We start from the raw sequence: 15,705 nt of genomic DNA, 5'->3' as shown, positions 1-15,705 counted from the left end.
CACCAATCATCCGTGAAAATGATATTTTTATAGAGCAGGTTGTTACGGACGCTGAGATACCTAATATGTGTGTTTTTTTTATTTTGTTTCTATTTTTTTTACAATTTTATATATCTCTTTTTATGGGGAAGGGGCTTTTTTTAAAATTTAAACTTTAATTTTTTTTATGGTTAAAAACACTTATTTCACTTTTTATTTTTGTCCTACTATGGGACTTCAACATTTCAGGGTCTGATCCCTGTTTCAATACAGCACAATACATTTGTATTGTGCTGTATTGAACTGTCAGTGCCTTACACTGTAAGATACTGACAGTTGCCTAGGGAAGACCCAGCCTGGGGCTGGATCTCCTGGGCTTCCGTAGCTTGCAGTCCCGATGCCTGTGCATGCACGGGGACCCGATGGGGATGTACAAGCTGCCGCAAACCCCCTGTATGCTGCGGTCAGCGTGACCGTGGCATACAGTGGGTTAATCCGCCGGCATCAGTGTTTTCACCGATGCTGGCGGATACAGAAGGGGCCTGGCTATCAGTATCAGCCGGGCCCATGCTGCTGATCGCGGTAGCGCATATTGGGCAGCCGGTTAACCCTAGGACAAGAATGCTCGTCCTAAGGCGCCAAGTACCGGCCAGTTCGGCAAGCTGTTAATGAACCTCTAAGCTGGCAGTGGAACCGTCAAAGTTATGAATAATTTTGGCTGATCCTCCGCCAGTTCTAAATGCAAGACAGCTTCCTTGCTGTCTTACATTTAGACCTTTTTCTATGACTAAAACAGGCGCAGAAAATGGTAAATGAGATGGGCCTACCAGCCCTTCCCCGCCACGCCCACCTTTTTAGACATAGTGTGAGTGGGGAGAAGACGCAGATTGCGGCGCAATTAACCGTTGCCCTGCAATCTGCACCTGAAATACGCCTAATTTAGGCATATTTCAGCATGATAAATGATCTTTTAGTAGAACGGACATATGGATGCGTAACGCGCACGGATCAAAAAAGACAGAACATGTCCTATACTTGTCTGCAAAATGTGGCCTGCCAACCCATTGAAGACAAAGGGTCCGCAAAAAACGTGGACCAGAAAATGGATACGGTCATGTTCAGGAGGACTTAGAACAATAACTGAAGAGACCAATTATATGAGATGACACCTACTGTACTGTAAGTGATAAGAATATTGAGTCATTAAATTGAGTGATGCTATAATTTACAATATGGACACGTTAATCCACAGAGTTTAGGGATAAGGTTACAAGGCCAGAAATCCACTGCAATCTACAGCTTCTTTCTGTACATGATACATAGTTACCACTGGGATCATGTTTATAATGTTTTGCAACTTTGTCTGCTGAACCCTCTCAAAATGCTATTAACACACTCACCTTGACATGGTGGCTTTATAAAGAACACCAGAAACTAGTCCTTAAAGGGAACCTGTCACCGGGATTTTGTGTATAGAGCTGAGAACATGGGTTGCTAGATGACTCATCTCACATACAGGACTCATCTCAGATTAATTTGCATACGTATCAAATCGTTTTTTTTACACAATATAAGCACACAGAGCTATGGGGACTGGGTATTGCGGATGTGCTAGCGGCCATCTAGCAACCCATGTCCTTAGCTCTATACACAAAATCCCGGTGACAGGTTCCCTTTAAAGCGTCCCTGTACTTTTGTAGCGACAAATCAAAAGTTTTGACCAGTAAGCGTCTAAGCATTGAGACCCCCCCCCCCCCCCCCCCGATTACTAGAATATAGCACGCTCTCTCTTCACTGCTGGAGACAGAGACGCAAAGCACTTGGGTCCTCACTGATTAAAACTTTTCATATGTCACTATGACAATTGTGGACTTAAAGGGCATCTGTCAGCAGATTTGTAACTATGAAACTGGCTGACCTGTTACCTGTGTGCTTGGCAGCTGAAGGCATCTGTGTTGGTCCCATGTTTATATGTACCCGCATTAGTGACAAAATTTAGGTTTAATATATGCGTTGCCGTTACACCTAGAGGTTCTGGTCTCTGCACTTTATTGACATGGCCAGGCAGTGAAAACATGCCTGGCCCTGTCAATCAAAGGAAAAGAATAGGCATTTGTGTAGGCCCTGCAGAAGGGGAAAATGCAGAATGCACACAGCAGGGATGCACGATTTGTGGACCGCAAAACGAATACAGTTGTGTGCGAGCCCCCTTAATGTTCCAGTATTCCCAGCGGCGCTCACCTCTCCAGTCAGTAGCTCAATGATCTTGTTGGTGAGTTCCAGGATCTTCTCTTCATTCTTTCTCTCATGTGAGGGAGGTAAAGAAGCTGTAATATTGTCATCATCAGATCTCTTTATTGGTACATAGTCCTAAGTAAAAAGTGAACTACTGTTAGTATTGCTAGACTGCAGAGTAATGGTGAATACACCCAAGCCAACATGTACACAAATGTCTGCTCAGGAGCTGAGTGGGCGCATTGCCGAAAGGTGCCTATTGTTTTACACAAGAGACATCCTCTGGCAGTGTCTGTGATTGGAGGCAACTAACACCGATCAATGACATTTAAACCCTCAGATTCAGTGTTCAATTGTGACCACAAAATCAGAAATGTTATTTATTGAACTGTGACCAGAAGGTCTTCAGAAATACACAGTGACCGTAAACTGTCGCAGTCTTTGGTATAAGCAATCTAATGAGCACATGCATTAAAGGGGTATTCTCATCTCAGACAATGGGGGCGTATCGCTATATCGATAGGTGCGGGTCCCAGAGGTGACCTATCCTGTAAACGGAGCCGGCAAAGTCCCGGAGGGTGCACTTCGCATCCGCGGCTGCCCTCCATTCGTTTCTATGGGGCCACTGAAAATAGCCAAGCTCTGTCTCGGCTATTTCTGTCTGCCCCACAGAAATATATGGGAGTGGTGGCCATGCAAGCGCGGTACACTCCCATTCATTTCTATGGGGATTTGGAAAATACCTGAGCGCGCCGCTCAGCTATTTTCTGCAGGCCAATAGGAAGGTATGGTGGTGGCCGGACCCAGCAACGCTGGCCACCACTTTGCCAGCCTCATGTTAGGCTTCGTTTTAGAGATAGGTGCAGGTCCCAGAGGTGGGACCTGCACCTATCAGACAATGGGGGCATATCCTAGTGATATGTCCCCATTGTCAGAGATTGGAATATCCCTTTAGGTCCTGTAGAAGCACTAAAAATACAGTTACAAAATTCAAAATAAAAAAGGTTTTAAAAAAAAACTAATCAAATTCATATAATCTGTTCCCCCATTTTACATATCAAAATAAATACAAAAAAATAAATAAACATCATTGGTGTTGCCAAGTCTTAAAATGCCTGAATCATTACTACATAAAATTATTCATCCCACACAGTGAACATCGTAACAGAAAAAAAATCTAACTACTCCAATGACTGTTTTGTGGTCATTTTTCCTCCCCAACATATAGTATAAAATGTGATCAAAATGTCAAAATGCTATGAGTAACATCTACAGCTCCCTACACACCAAGCACTCTAGGCGGTCTTTAGGCCCCCCTTTGCCACAACTGGTGTAATTCCTTCTGTACCTCTACCCTCCAGCGGCACAGTGCCTGACGAAGGCTGAATTATCGGCCGAAAACGTTCGCACTAAGAGAGACGCATTTCACGTCTACTGAATGAAAATAAAAATATAATCAACTTTCACAAATACTTTTGCTGTGATTTTACTACATAACATCTACAGCTCGCCAGAGCCTCCTCACAGCGGAAATATAAAAAAAAGTTATGGGTGTCAGAATTGGCAATGCAAAGATTTTTTTTTTTATTCAAAGTTTTTTTTTTTTTAAGTAGTAACGCATGAGACAAACTATATGAATTTGGTATTGTTGTAATTGTACTCACCTGCAGGAAATAAAGAGGACTTTTTACCACTCCTGATATGCCTGGTTTAATAGCTTCATGCATTTCCAATGTAATAACAATTCACCCCCCCAACTTGTTACCTCCCCTCTGTACCCTTACTGCAGACTGCTAGCAATTCATCCATAACTTCTAGTAGAAATAATAAAGGAATGGCACAACATACAGACATAAGAGTAGAGGTTCCAGAATTGTTATTACATGGGAAATGCATGAAGCTATTAAACCAGGCATGTCAGGAGTGGTGAAAGGTCCTCTTTAAGACTTAAAGGAGTATTACCTTCACAGACAATGGGGGCATATCACTAGGATATGCCCCCATTGTCTGATAGGTGCAGGTCCCACCTCTGGGACCCACACCTACGCCGAGAATGTAGCGGGGACAGCGGTGGCTGGAGGACCCCAGGTTTCCGACAAGCGATCTCCCCATACAAGTGAATGGGAGCGCACCACGCTTGCACGCCCACTGCATCCATTCATTTCTATGGGGCCAAGAGAGTTAGCTGAGCCAGCGCTCGGCTATTTTCGGCGGCCCTATAGAAATGAATGGAGGGCGGCTGCGCATGCGCAGTTGTGCCCTCCACCACCTTTCCCCGCTCCGTTCTTGGTGTAGATCTCAGCGGTGGAACCCGCACTTATCAGACAATGGGGGCATATCCTAACGATATGACCCCATTGTTTGTGATGGGAAAACCCCTTTAACGCTAGGGCTACATTTGTCACGCAACATTTTTTATGACATCATTACAAATAGTGTTCAAAACTTTGGAATATTACTGTATGGAGATGCATCTCCATACAGTATTAGAATGTATGGGCTCCGATGAGTCAAGGTAAGTTATTTGCGGTAACTCGGTACTGAAGCAGAGTTCGGTTTCAAGTTTTAAAGTGGTTTTCCAGTTATTCAACGAAGTCACACACGTTTTCGCGAATAACTTACTTCGGCTCATCGGAGCCCATACATTCTAATACTGTATGGAGATGAATCTCCGTACAGTATTATTCCGAAGTTTTGAACTAAACCACTTCGGATGAAGCATCCTAAGCTCGCTTTGTTCAACACTACTTACAAATAATGTTGTGCGACATGAATGTCGCATGACACGTCACAATCTATTTGTACCCCATTGTCGCCCAAGACATTTCATCATGTAGCCCTAGCCTAAAAAATTATGACAAAATTGAGGGGGGTTTTTTTCCCATAATTTTTTCCAGCTTCCAAATACCTCATATGGAAAATGGTTCCGCTAAAAACAAGCCCTCATACGGCTATGTGAAGTGAAAAGGTAGGGCTTTGGGAAGACAGAGAGAAAGAAACGGTGAAAAAATGGTAATATGGAACATAGCTGCATCGAGAAGGGATTAAAGAAAACTTGCCATTCTGCTATGTTTGATTATAATATTAATAATCAATTTTTTGTCTGATCAAGTGTTATGAGGGTGGAGCCCACAGACTTGACCAATCATGTGTACTGTTGTTCAGCAGTGAATATCAAATCAGATGACAGGCTTCTCCACTTTCAGGGAGGCCAGTACCAAATAACCCCAAATCGTTTGATTGACCTTAAAAGGGTTTACCTGGATTTTTATACTGATGATCTATCCTCTGGACAGGTCGTCAGTATCTAATCGGTGGGGGTCTGAAACCCTGGACCCCCACCGATCAGCTGTTTTGAGAAGGCACTGGTGCTCCTGTGAGCACCACTGCTTTCTCGCAGCTTACCAAGCACAGCACCATTCCGCATTCAGTTGCCCACACAAGCTCCGCTGCCTTCTCAAACAGCTGATCAGCGGAAGTCCAGAGTGACCCTCACCGATCAGATACTGACGACCTATCCTGAACTAGGTCATCCGTATTCGAAACCCCTTTAAAGAGTTTATCCAACTCCTATAATGACCCTCCCAATGCCTGGGATCCTTGTATACATTATACTTGCCCGCTCCCCAGTACCTGTGTCTCTCTGGACCCCTGCACGACCACTGCTGCATCACCCGCGATGCTAGGGAGGCTGTTTACTGTCACGGAGTGCTATTGGCTGCTCCTCCCGTCGCTGGGTGTTTTCGATCCAAGTGACGGGGAGATACAGCCGTGGCCGTGCAGTGATCCAAAGCAACGCGGATGCCAGGGAGCAAGTATAATGTATACGAGGGGCCCGGGCATTGGGGGGGGGGGGTTCATTTTAGGGTTGGATAACCCCTTTAAGGAACCTAACAGAACAGATGTTAATAAAAGAGAGAACAGTGATTGTCATGGGAACAACTCATTCCCAGAATCCCTCACCTCTCCAGTCAATAAGTAGATGATCTTCAGGGTGAGGCTTAAGATTTTCCCAGTCATATGACTTCTGTCCACCTCCATTATGTCACTCCAATCGTGTACTTATTCAGTGTCCACTTATAGCCGATCCATCAGATGATCTCAGCCTACAGAACCCAGACTGGGACCTGAAACAAGCAGACACGACACGTTACACAGATAAACTGACCCAATGACACTACTACTGCTCAGGCACTAAGAGCATGCCCTCCCCCCACCCCAGTGCTGGGCTTTGACACTCCGGACACAGGGCTCTGGTGTTTGCACCCCCATTCACATCCTGTGACCCCTAGGCCAATTTTGTCATCTCTTGTGAGGTAACAATGCAGTTCCTCCTGAGGGGAGAATACTTGCACCAGGAATTGGGCCAACCAGGACAGGTTCCCTTTCTCTAAGGGCCTTACAGTATGATCTGGCTCTATGGGATGTACACCTCTGACCCCATTAATTATACCTGTACTATTTTACACACATAATGCATTTATATTTACCACTCAAAGGGGTTATCCTACGACTAATGTAAAAAAAATGTACATGACAATCTCTTTCTAACAAAGCTAGATCCAGCCTGTACCTCACCTGGATCCAGAGATCTCCACATTCATTGTTCTGCAAGATTTAGATCAGGCGGACAGCTCAAGGGGAGTGTCCTTTCTGCTACAGCTCAGGGGCGTAATAAGAAAAGAACAAACAGCAGGTGGCGCTGTACTAGGGTTGTCACGATACCAAAATTTTGATTCGATTTCGATACCATAAAAAGTATTGTGATACTTGATACCATTCAATACCACGCGAAAAAACTACAAAAAAACATGTGTGTATTTAACATTTTATGGAACGTCCGGCCCATAATAGAACAGTCCTATCCTATTTTTGGGGGGGGGGGGGGGGGGGGGGGGGGGACAAGGTGACCAAAAAGTGGCAAATTGCATGTTTTCTGTTACGGTGTTCACCACATAGGAGATATTTTTTGATAGTTCAGACTTTTTCGGACGTGGCGGTCAGTAATATTCCACTGCCACCAATGAATATAATACTGGGGGGGAAGGGGTCGACAGCAATGATTATAATATATAATATTAGTGCCACACCTGTGGGGTTAATTGACTGGGTTCGACGCGCCCCATCATTGAGGCCGGGTGCCGGCTGTGTGATAGAGCCGGTGTTCCATTAAATTACCCTACCCGTCACTTCCTTTTGTGACGCGGCTGCACCGGACATGACGTTCCCAGCTTTGGAAGGAGGTGTGCCGCACCGCGCAGGCGCACAACAACGGGGTAGGGAAATTTTACACCAGAGTTGGGGAGAAGGGGCCACCTAATGCGCTTGCGCCTTACCTCTCAGCTAGACACCGGCCGATACTGCGCATGCACCGGGAGCCTCAGCAGCGGTTAGAGGGTAGGGTAAAAATTACGGGCCAGTGCGCAAGCGCGGCTAACTACTCCCGTCGGGATACACCGTGCGTGCGCAGTGTAGGAAGATCTGATGGCAATTTGTTCTGTTAAATCTCCCTACAACTTAGGGCTCTTTCACACTTGCGCTGTTCTGTTCCGGCATAGAGTTCCGTCGTCGGGGCTCTATGCCGGAAGAATCCTAAACAGGATTATCCCCATGCATTCTGAATGGAGAGAAATCCGTTCAGGATGCATCAGGATGTCTTCAGTTCCGGAACGGAACGTTTTTTGGCCAGAGAAAATACCGCAGCATGCTGCGCTTTTTGCTCCGGTCAAAAATCCTGAACACTTGCCGCAAGGCCGGATCCGGAATTAATGCCCATTGAAAGGCATTAATCCGGATCCGGCCTTAAGCTAAACGTCATTTCGGCGCATTACCGGATCCGACGTTTAGCTTTTTCTGAATGGTTACCATGGCTGCCAGGACACTAAAGTCCTGTTTGTCATGGTAAAGTGTAGTGGGGAGCGGGGGAGCAGTATATTTACCGTCCGTGCGGCTCCCGGGGCGCTTCAGAGTGACGTCAGGGCGCCCCACGCACATGGATGACGTGATTGCATGGATCACGTCATCCTTGCGCATGGGGCGCCCTGACGTCATTCTGGAGCACCCCGCGACGGATCCGTCTACAAATGCTTTCAGTTCACTTGCGGTGTTACGGATCCGGCGGGCACTTCCGGCAAATGGAGTACACGACGGATCCGGACAACGCAAGTGTGAAAGAGGCCTTACTGCGCACGAGCAGTGTCTTATCATCTGGAGCCAGCTGAGAGGTAAGGCGCAAGCGCATTAGGTGGCTCCTTCTCCTCAACTCTGGTGTGAAATTTCCCTACCCCGTTGTTGTGCACCTGCACGGCGCGGCACACTTCCTTCCAAAGCTGGGAACGTCATGTCCGGTGTGGCCACGTCATAACAGAAAGTGATGAGGGTAGGGAAATTTCACGGAACACCAACACCCGTCGCCTACATTTGTATTAGGAGGTTAATTATATGCATTGGTGGCGCAGCCGCCTCCTTCACCCTCCTCTTAATCCTTTCATTGGTGGCACAGTGGCCACTGCACCTCCCCTCCTCCTCAGTGCGATTGTTATTGGTGGCCAGCGGTAGTCACATCACAGTGGGGAGGGAATCTTTCCTTCTCCACTGTGCTGGCTCAGGAGCACAGCCTACTATCAGAAAATAGCAAATCCCAGTATCGAATCGATCCGAATACGAAAGTTCGATACCCGGTGCAACCCTACGCTGTACAGACACATTTTATTAAATACTTCAGTGGCTATGCTAAATTTTATATGCACTTACAAAGGTATTCAGATCCAGGTGCTGGTTTGAAAACTGTACAATATTTTTTGTGGGACAACCGCTTTAAGGACCAGGCTTATTTTCGTTTTTATTTTATTGTTTTTTTTTTTCATTTTTACTCCCTGCCCAACTCTATTTTTCTGTTTACATAGCCATATGAGGGCTTGTTTTTTGCGAGACAAGTTGTACTTTCTAATGGCGCCATTTTATATTGCATACAATGTATTTGGTATTCAATTTTGTTGGGAGGCGAGGAAAAATGGCGATAAATACCTTTGTATTTTAATAGTTTTTTGCATTTTGGGATGTGTCAATGCTACTAGTCTTTATTTTGACTATTTATTTTTATTATGGGGAAAGGGTAGTGATTAGAATTTTTATATCCTTTTCTAAATAATATTTTAAAAAAAATTTTTTGCACTTTTTTTAAGTCCTTCCAGGGGACTTAATTGTACAATTGTCTGATCATTTCTCCCATAGACAGCATTACATCAGTGTAATTCAGTAGATTCCATAACTCTATGGCTGAGTTCACACGGGTGAGATTTCCGCGCCCGCACTGAATCCGGACCCACTCATTTCTATGGGGCTGTGCACAGGAGCTGTGATTTTCACGCATCACTTAAGCGTTGCGTGAAAATCGCAGCATGCTCTATATTGTGCGTTTATCACGCAACACAGGCCCCATATAAGTAAATGGGGCTTAGTGAAAATCGCAAGCATCCGCAAGTAAGTGCGGATGCGGTGCGATTTTCACGCACGGTTGCTAGGAGATGATCGGGATGGAGACCCGATCATTATTCTTTTCCCTTATAACATGTTTATAAGGGAAAATAATAGCATTCTTAATACAGAATGCATAGTACAATAGTGCTGGAGGGGTAAAAAGTAAAAAATAATTTAACTCCCCTTAATCCACTTGCTCGCACAGCCGGCATCTCTTCTGTCTTCTTCTTTGCTGTGTACAGGAAAAGGACCTGTGGTGACGTCACTCTGGTCATCACATGGTCCATCACATGATCTTTTACCATGGTGATGGGTCATGTGATGACCAGAGTGACGTCACCACAGGTCCTTTTCCTGTGCACAGCAAAGAAGAAGACAGAAGAGATGCCGGCTGCGTGAGCAAGTGGATTAAGGCGAGTTAAATTATTATATTTTTTTTTTAACCCCTCCAGCGCTATTGTACTATGCATTCTGTATTAAGATAAGAATGCTATTATTTTCCCTTATAACCATGATATAAGGGAAAATAATACAATCTACACAACCCCGATCCCAAACCCGAACTTCTGTGAAGAAGTTCGGGTACCAAACATGCCGATTTTTCTCACGCGCGTGCAAAACGCATTACAATGTTTTGCACTCGCGCGGAAAAATCGTGCATGTTCCCGCAACGCACCCGCACCTTTTCCCGCAACGCCCGTGTGAACCCAGCCTAAGGGTTACACAGCATTGTAAATCAGTATAATGCTTCGCCATCCTCTCAGAGGAGCGGAGGCCAAAATGGGACCTCTCACTCACACGCTGCAAATTTATTGCATTCAACTGGCTCGTGTGTATCGGGCCTAAGGCTCCACTATTATACATTGACCGAACTCTTGGGAGCATTTATTCATTATTGTGTGGAACTTATTTCTGGCTAAAACCATTTTTCCATTTGGTCTTTAATAGAAATTTCCCACTCTTTGTCCTCTGCAGCCTGGATATTTTCATATATTTTCCAGCCTCCTCTGTCTCCAGCATCAAACCTTACTACATTATATAATTCCTATGATTGCATTCAGACTCCTACCTGTGACCCGCACCCTATGTTTACATCCCAGCGCAAGACTCATGTGGCGTGTCTGCAACATCAGGTGTCTGCCTCTCCTGCTCGAACATCACAGATCCAAGCCTGCTTGTAGCCCTGTTGGAAAAACCCACCCATAGACTCAGCATCATGGCTGACATCACATCTACAGGGCAGGGTCCAGGAGAATGGGCAGTACCCACACAGACAAGGTCATTGTCTACAGGGCAGAGCCTTACAATCCTTGCAACGCCTCAGATGTAGACGTGATGTCATCAGGACAGGAAAGCAACACAGCAGCAAATGTCCTGTGACCACGATCCTGTTTCCGTTATGCAGGGGAGTCCTCTCTTAAATAATGGAAACGGGACGGATTCGTTAAGCAGCCCATAGACTTCTATTATGACGGAATGAATAATGGATGCCTCTAAAGGCATTCCGTCATAGAATTGCGTTATAGTCCGTGGTAACCAACAAACGAAGTGTGAACGAATTTCATAAGCGGAAATTCGCTCATCTCTAGTCCTCATGCATTCTGAATGGAAAGAGATCCGTTCAGGTGCATCAGGATGACTTCCATTCCGTCAGCATTCCGTTTTGTCCAAACTGCAGTTTTGTGTCCAGTCATAAAAGCACTGAAAACAATTTAAGCCTAAAAAAACGGATCCATCACCCGTTGACTTTCAATGTATTTAGTGACGTATCCTTTTTTTTTCCGTTTTGATTTCACACAACTGCATCCTAACTGGAACGGATGCATCCTGAGGTGTAAAATCAAAACGGATCCGTTTAATTCCGGCATTGAGATCCTCTGCTGAAAGTTCCAAGTGAGACTCTGTCGTCCTAAATGTCCAAAGAGGTTAAAGACTCGAGAAAGGAAATAATCTAGACAAAGAGACTTCAGAAATAATATCCAGGAAACCATCCACCCATTATGTAATATAAAAAAGATATATATTAACATATAGGTTGTTAATATGTGATAGAAGTGTCATTTTAACATCTTAGATGATTACAGTCACCGGGAAGTGATATTGTAGTGTCCCCTCCCCGCAGAGAGCGGAGATGCATATGGTAGTATTAGGCTCCATTCACACGTCCGCAAAATGGGTCCACATCCGTTCCGCAATTTTGTGGAACGGGTGATGACCCATTCATTCTCTATGGGGACGGAATGGATGCGGACAGCACACAGTGTGCTGTCCGCATCCGCATTTGCGGTGCGCGGCCCCGATTTTTGGGTCCGCAGCTCCGCAAAAAGATAGAGCATGTCCTATTCTTGTCCGCAGCTTGCGGACAAGAATAGGCATTTCTATGGGGGTGCCGGGCAGGTGTGTTGCGGACCCGCAACACAGCACGGACGTGTGAATGCAGCCTTAGTCTGCATTACCTGGGCCTCTAGCTAATAAAGCCGTCAGTAACTCACCCACCCGCTAAGTATATACAGCAAAAACTGGAAGGTCTCTTTTAATGTGAATAATTAAAAAATTCACACTCTCTTTAATAACAAAAAAAAAAATTCGAATATGTAAAATCAATATAGATTTCTTTTTGGCTTGTCCTTTCCTCTTCTTTTTCCTATACAAAGAAGAATTGCTAGGACCTAATATGTCCTACAATCTGATTCTGAAGAAGTGCTCCAGTCTCTTAGCAGTTATCTATTCTCTCTCGGCCCTACAGCCGACCTACACTCACCTAAAGAATTATTAGGAACACCATACTAATACGGTGTTGGACCCCTTTTTGCCTTGAGAACTGCCTTAATTCTACGTGGCATTGATTCAACAAGGTGCTGATAGCATTCTTTAGAAATGTTGGCCCATATTGATAGGATAGCATCTTGCAGTTGATGGAGATTTGAGGGATGCACATCCAGGGCACGAAGCTCCCGTTCCACCACATCCCAAAGATGCTCTATTGGGTTGAGATCTGGTGACTGTGGGGGCCATTTTAGTACAGTGAACTCATTGTCATGTTCAAGAAACCAATTTGAAATGATTCGAGCTTTGTGACATGGTGCATTATCCTGCTGGAAGTAGCCATCAGAGGATGGATACATGGTGGTCATTCTGTTTACGCCAAATTCAGACTCTACCATTTGAATGTCTCAACAGAAATCGAGACTCATCAGACCAGGCAACATTTTTCCAGTCTTCAACAGTCCAATTTTGGTGAGCTCGTGCAAATTGTAGCCTCTTTTTCCTATTTGTAGTGGAGATGAGTGGTACCCGGTGGGGTCTTCTGCTGTTGTAGCCCATCCGCCTCAAGGTTGTGTGTGTTGTGGCTTCACAAATGCTTTGCTGCATACCTCGGTTGTAACGAGTGGTTATTTCAGTCAACGTTGCTCTTCTATCAGCTTGAATCAGTCGGCCCATTCTCCTCTGACCTCTAGCACCCACAAGGCACTTTTGCCCACAGGACTGCCGCATACTGGATGTTTTTCCCTTTTCACACCATTCTTTGTAAACCCTAGAAATGGTTGTGCGTGAAAATCCCAGTAACTGAGCAGATTGTGAAATACTCAGACCGGCCCGTCTGGCACCAACAACCATGCCACGCTCAAAATTGCTTAAATCACCTTTCTTTCCCATTCTGACATTCAGTTTGGAGTTCAGGAGATTGTCTTGACCAGGACCACAACCCTAAATGCATTGAAGCAACTGCCATGTGATTGGTTGACTAGATAATTGCATTAATGAGAAATAGAACGGTGTTCCTAATAATTCTTTAGGTGAGTGTATATGGCTGCATACTGAAAAGGGAAGGAGTCCAGCTTCCAAATACTCGTGGTAACTTTAATGATTCAGTGCATTAAAAACCAAAGACAATCCACGTCTACGCGTTTCGGATCCTTATTCATGACAAGGAAAGGACCATATGAACCAGGATTAAATAATGGCCAGCTGAGAAAAAGGCAGGTGGCCAAAATTAACCATAGCCACACCTCCATACAAAATTATTAACTAGAGTACATAGAAACATATAAAAAGCAGCATGTATTCATAAAACACAAAGAGAAATGAAAAGATCGATAAAGCAATATTAAATGATGCAAGAGCCGAGAGCCCATACGGAAAATCCAATAGATCTCCCTGGTCAAAGCGTGTGGAATATCAGAAATGTGTCTGCAGATCCCGTTTTTTAACTATTGATAGCGCAGCCGACATATTGGAGATGACACGGTACAAGCGATGCAACATACCACATGCGTGGGATTGCAATTGATGTATTGTTTAAGAGAAAAGGACTGGCCATTGGCAGTCGAGAAAATATGGTCGCCAATTTGCATAACAGTACAACACGTACATATTTTGTGACCACATTTGGCTGCATACAGGTCGGGGGGGAGCCCGTCTGGGACCCCCTCTTCATTCTCAGGTAACTGACACTCGCATTTTGTGCGGATATGTCATGGACGGATCCGTTCCGATACTACAACCGCCTGCATCCGTTCAGAACTGATCCGTTTGTATTATCTTTAACATTGCCAAGACAGATCCATCTTGAACACCATTGAAAGTCAATGGAGGACGGATCCGAATTCTATTGTGGCAGATTGTGGCAGTGAAAACAGATCCGTCCCCATTGACTTACATTGTGTGTCAGGACGGATCCATTTGGCTCAGTTTCATCAGACGGACACCAAAACACTGCGAGCAGAATGGAGACGGAACGGAGCCAAACTGATGCATTCTGAGCGGATCCTTTTCCATTCAGAATGCATTAGGGCAAAACTAATCCGTTTTGGACCGCTAGTGAGAGCCCTGAACGGATGTCAGGAACAGATACCAAAACGCCAGTGTGAAAGTAGCCTAAGACTTGCACTTATTAGGCATGAATGTTTGAGCTGTGAGTGACCCTTCAACAAGAGAACCCCTATTAGGTGACTTGGGGGTAGTTCCCAGCTTTGGATACATCCGCTATGAAGCGGGGTAGCCAGCCGCTAATAGAATACCTCCCACATGGCTGGCGTGTAATACGTTTTCCCGTGAAATCCCAGCTATCAGCTGAATTCCAGGATAGATTCATGTAACAAGGAGTTGTACGGATTAGACGCCCCCTGAATAACGAGGCCCACAGGGATTACATCTAAACTTGGGTTGTGCCCAATAAGCATAGCGCCATCAAGTGGGCACACCACCCATTGGTCTCTCCTCAAATATTGTTTGTGCCACAATCCCACTAGGGCCCTTTTGTCACCCCATACTTATCCATTAGCTCCAATTACTACTGTAACTCACAGAAAAATGCAGGTCACCTTTTATGTCACCCCCTTTAATCCAGTGGGAAGCAATGGCACAACCTAGTGACTGGACTCGGCTCATGGGTTTGGGGGCGCCTCCTTTGGTACGTTATATTCCATATTTATTTGCTGTGCCTTATATAACAGGGGGACCAGGTGGCAATGTCATAGGGGGGTCCACCGCCTGAAATCTATAGCACTTCTGAAGAACATTACCAAGCTGACACTTTGTTGCTGGGTGTCTTAAAGGGCCCACAGTTCTTTACAAAGCATGACATGTAACAAGGTAAGGAAAAGTGCAAGTCCCCTTTAAGGGCAAGCCTTCACATAAGGTGTGGACAGATACGTCTAATGGAATATGGTCTGGGAGCGTCAATACCGCGGGTCACAGCAAACAGCCGCACTGCCCCTTACCCTGTGCGGAACGCGTCCCCTGCAGTCAACACCATGACACCCTGGAAAAGCAGCATCACCACAACCCCATTGTGACGTCACGCAAGCGCCGCCGACAGCGTCTGCACATGCGCAATTAGAACCCATGGAAAGCGCTCTGCCCTGTGCTACACGTCCAGAAGAAGATAGAGTAGAGGTGGGAGCATGGCGTCCTCTGACTGAAATAACAAGTGCGCTTCGTGGTTCTGTACAGAGGGACAATAACCTCGTGCTGGACAATTTAGTATAAACTTTATATTATAAAATCTAT

General features: G+C 45.2%; 1 protein-coding gene across 3 annotated transcripts in view; it reads right to left on the bottom strand.

Annotated features, from left to right (window-relative positions):
* The window catches only part of LOC121006072 (zinc finger protein 287-like), a 519,245-nt gene that overhangs the window by 43,718 nt on the left and 459,822 nt on the right, over positions 1–15,705 (bottom strand). For 2 of the 3 annotated variants that reach the window (XM_040438964.1, XM_040438965.1), the window contains exons 1-3: positions 15,417–15,520; positions 6,178–6,341; positions 2,221–2,349 (exon numbers count right to left, since the gene is read on the bottom strand). The exons of the other annotated variant lie outside the window; for it this stretch is intronic. In XM_040438964.1, the coding sequence (XP_040294898.1) occupies positions 2,221–2,349; positions 6,178–6,255 (207 nt within the window). In that variant the 5' untranslated portion in view covers positions 6,256–6,341; positions 15,417–15,520. Of the gene's footprint in view, positions 1–2,220; positions 2,350–6,177; positions 6,342–15,416; positions 15,521–15,705 lie in introns of those variants that run through there. 3 annotated transcript variants of the gene reach the window in all.

This window comes from Bufo bufo, chromosome 6 (genome assembly GCF_905171765.1).
Source record: "Bufo bufo chromosome 6, aBufBuf1.1, whole genome shotgun sequence".
NCBI lineage: Eukaryota > Metazoa > Chordata > Amphibia > Anura > Bufonidae > Bufo > Bufo bufo.
This window is presented reverse-complemented; position numbering and strand designations above follow the sequence as displayed.